The sequence below is a fragment of the Halichoeres trimaculatus genome, unplaced genomic scaffold (genome assembly GCF_033239565.1).
Source record: "Halichoeres trimaculatus isolate MK-OKI-2021-1 unplaced genomic scaffold, fHalTri1.1 fHalTri1_scaffold_7, whole genome shotgun sequence".
Lineage (NCBI taxonomy): Eukaryota > Metazoa > Chordata > Actinopteri > Labriformes > Labridae > Halichoeres > Halichoeres trimaculatus.
In genome coordinates, this window is record NW_027437185.1 from 1608811 (window position 1) to 1612564 (window position 3754).

A 3754-nucleotide genomic window follows, 5' to 3' on the forward strand; every position below is an offset into this window, starting at 1 on the left:
ATAGGGCTGCCACAAACGATTATTTTGATAGTCGACTAGTCACCGATTATTTTTTGCGATTAGTCGACTAATCGGATCATACATAAATTGCAGCTTATTGTACCAGCATACAGCTCATTAGTTTCCAGCTTCAAGTGTTTAAGGTATGTACTAAAAATAAAAACAATTAAGATGATAGTTCATTCAACTTTTAATGAACTTTGCAGCTTGTACTGACATTCTTTTAATGTGATAGTGCAAAATAAAATGAAGGCATAACTCTGGTCTAGAATGGACCCAAAACTTTGCACTATGTATGTACACTATGAATACTATGCAGTAGTAAGAACACAAAATATCAACAAAAGGAAATAGCTGAAAACACATTTCCCTCTTCTCTGACATCAAACAAATCTTTAAATGTGCAAACAGCTGAGTTAAAGACGGTAAACAAGGCACTGGGTGAGAGTAAACAAAACAAAACAAAAAAAACGTTTATAGGTTTTTCTTTGCTTCATTGTCCCTGGCATTAGACATAGCTACATTTGAAGTACTGAAAGTGTGACACAATCAAATGAGGTAGGCACCTAAAACTAAATAAATTATCCAAAAAGACAAGTTTTGCTCTCATCCATGTACAGCAAAAGTGCATTTTGTGCTCAGTGCTCACAACTGTTTTTAACTTTACAACACTCTGACTCTACATAATCCCAGTCTACACAAGGCTCTTGTTCATAGCCAGGAAAGTTAGCATTTCTACATGTTCTGGAGAAAGGCTTGCTCTCTTTTGAGAGCAGATGTTCCCTGCTGTGGAGAAGATGCGCTCTGACGGGGTGGAGGTTGCAGGGATGCACAGAAAAGATTTAGCTAGCTTTGATAGCGTGGGGAAGCGTCCCTCATTTTCACTCCACCATTTGAGAGGATCATCCTTTTTAGAGAGTGTGGCCTCTGCAAAGTACAGCTGAACTTCACTTCTCACAACTTGGACTTTTTGGTCCTCCTGGTCGGTTTCTTCATCATTTTCACTCTGACTGTCTGTGTCAGACTGAAGAAGGGAGTCCAAAGCAGTCTTTTCAACTCTACCTGAACCAGTGACCCTCTGCTGTTGTGCACACTCACGTGTCCCAGCATTTGCCTCTTTGACAGCAAGCACTTCGATAGTACCCTGCACTCTGATGCCATCGGCGGGAGCCAGAAACTTCAGCTTTCTGTATCTGGGGTCCAGTGCAGCTGAGAGAATAACTGGGTTTTCTTTCTCCGCTGAGATAGCGAAAATACTCTCCCATCTCTGTGTTATCCCTTTTTCCGCAGTGGCAATGAAAGACTTTCCTGAGCTTGTCTCAAACTGTCTTTGGTGTACAGACCGAGACAGTCCCTTGATCACCTGTGGAAGACCTGAAATGGTTGTGTACTGCTGTCCACTAAGGTAAACAGTAGCTGTCTCAAAAGGCGCCAACCCTTGCTCCAGTTCTTCAAGCAGAGCCCACTGCTCTGGCTTCAAGTCAAAGTAATGCTTCCCCCTTGAAGTTACCTCAGGATCTGAAAGAGTGGCAGTGAGAGGCCAGCGCTGTTCCAGGAGTCTCTCAATCATGTGAAATGTACTGTTCCATCTTGTACTGACATCTTGGATCAGAGCATTTTTCTTCACATTCATTTGCTCCTGTTTCATCTTTAGCTTTGTGCTAGCCAGCTCACTTCTCTTAAAGTGCTCCACTAGCTGCCTAGCAGCACCTAGTGCTCTGCTGATGGTGGTTTCTTTGAGAGCGGTGTTGACTATGAGCTGGAGAGTGTGTCCAGCACAGCGGATAGAAGCCCATCCATGTTTTTCTTCAAGGAGTCGCATTGCTGCCACCATATTTGACCCACTGTCGTGAACTACTGCCTTTATTTTGGTGGGCAAGATGTCAAATTTTGCTAACACCTCTTCCATCCATGTCATTATATTTGCACCAGTATGCCTTTCCTCAAGAGGCATGGTGGCAAGGTTGAAGCTCTTCATCTTCCAATCTTCACTCATAAAATGACAAGACACACCAAGGTACGCCTCTGTTGCACGACTGGTCCACACATCAGCAGTCAGGGTGAGGAAACTTTGGACTCCTCGAAGGGTCTGCTTTACCTTAAAGATATGAGATGATTTGGAATAGTTAGCATTAGGAGGAAAATTTTATGTACATATATTATTTTTTAACAATATTTGTCAGTTTATGCATCAAGATTTAAATGTATTTAAAAATTCAGCAATTCAGTTGTCACATCAAATCAAATACAGTAACAATAAACATTCAACATATCAGTAAAAAAAATTGCATTACATCACTTTTGTTTTATGCTTTAACAAAGATTAATTAATTAATTGCTAAGTCAGCAAATTCTTCATCATTTCATCATGTAATGTGTTAAATTGTAATACAAAATGCTGTTTTGTGCTGAGAGAAACAGAGAGAGAGAAAAAAAACTGACCTTCTCAAATGTTTTAACATATTTCTCTTCCATCATTGCGGTGAAGTGTGATCGGCCTGGTAGGTAGTTGTCATGGTATTCTGGATTGAACTGCTTGATCATATCTTTGAAACCTGAATCACCAACCATGGACAGGGGTCTCATGTCTGTCACCAACATGTTCAGGATTGCTTCAGTCAGGACATTTGCTTGCCGAGGTGTGCATGTTGTTGGCTTTGTCACAAAGTTGTCCATTGAAGAGGAACACGTTTTTTTGGCGCTGTAACGTAGCGTTATGAAACATTAACGTCATCACATTTTCTATTCAAACACATCGCTATAAAGTAGGTAGCTCACTGTTGACGCTAATGTTAGCAGCTAACTAGCCAATTAGCTTACCGAGATGGTCCTTCTTCGTCCGAAAATAAATCCGCCACGACGTGCTTTCTTTTCAGATGCTCATGCATCGCCGTCGTGCTGCCATGGAAGGCCATTTCTGCTTTGCAGATTTTGCATTGCACACTTTTCTCCTTTACTTTGGAAAAATGCTCCCAAACTTTCGAGCTCCGTTGCCGGCTTGCCATGATGCTGCTGGGCATAACACTTTCGGTGACATCACGGGTGACCTCGGATACCACTTCTGCGCATGTGCGTGAAGGATAGAACGGCAGACAAGATAGCCGAAAGTACAGCGGCAGTTTTGAGGGGAAAATAAGGTTTAAAAATATCTTAAAACGACGACGTCGATCATTAAATAAGTCGTCGACGATTTTGATCGTCGACGTCGTCGTGACTAGTCGACTAATCGTGGCAGCCCTAGTGGAGACATGTTAAAGTAGAATCTGGTGAAGTTTGCAAAAAACAATTTGATTTCTATTTTATATTAATTTTTAAATTTGCACAAAGAAGCATACATTATATTGTATACTGGGCTTGACTATAACCTGAAATTGTCTGAAAAATCTGCAGTGAAACAACTTGAAAATCACCACAGATGTAGGTGGAGACATGTTAAAGTAGAATCTGGTAGAGTTTGCAAAAAAACAATTTGATTTCTGTTTCATTTGAATTTTTTAATTTGCCTATGGAAGTTTAACTTGTATTGTATACTTGGCTTGACTTTAACTTTAAACTGCTGGACAAATCTGCAGTGAAACAACTTGAAAATCACCACAGAGGTAGGTGGAGACATGTTAAAGTAGAATCTGGTGGAGTTTGCAAAATACAATTTAATTATTATTTTATATTAATTTTTAAATTTGCCTAGGGAAGTTTCACTTGTATTGAATACTGGGCTTGACTTTAACTTCAAACTGTCAGAAAAATCTGCTGT

General features: G+C 40.3%; 1 protein-coding gene across 1 annotated transcript; it reads right to left on the reverse strand.

Moving 5' to 3' along the window:
* Positions 1–320: 320 nt before the first annotated feature.
* LOC141793751 (E3 SUMO-protein ligase ZBED1-like) lies at positions 321–3022 on the reverse strand. The gene is made up of 3 exons (XM_074674604.1): positions 2821–3022; positions 2443–2701; positions 321–2098 (listed from the first exon to the last, which is right to left on the reverse strand). The coding sequence occupies exons 1-3, from the start codon at positions 3018–3020 to the stop codon at positions 695–697; spliced, it is 1863 nt and encodes a 620-aa protein (XP_074530705.1). The 5' UTR covers positions 3021–3022; the 3' UTR covers positions 321–694.
* Between the last annotated feature and the right edge of the window lie 732 nt (positions 3023–3754).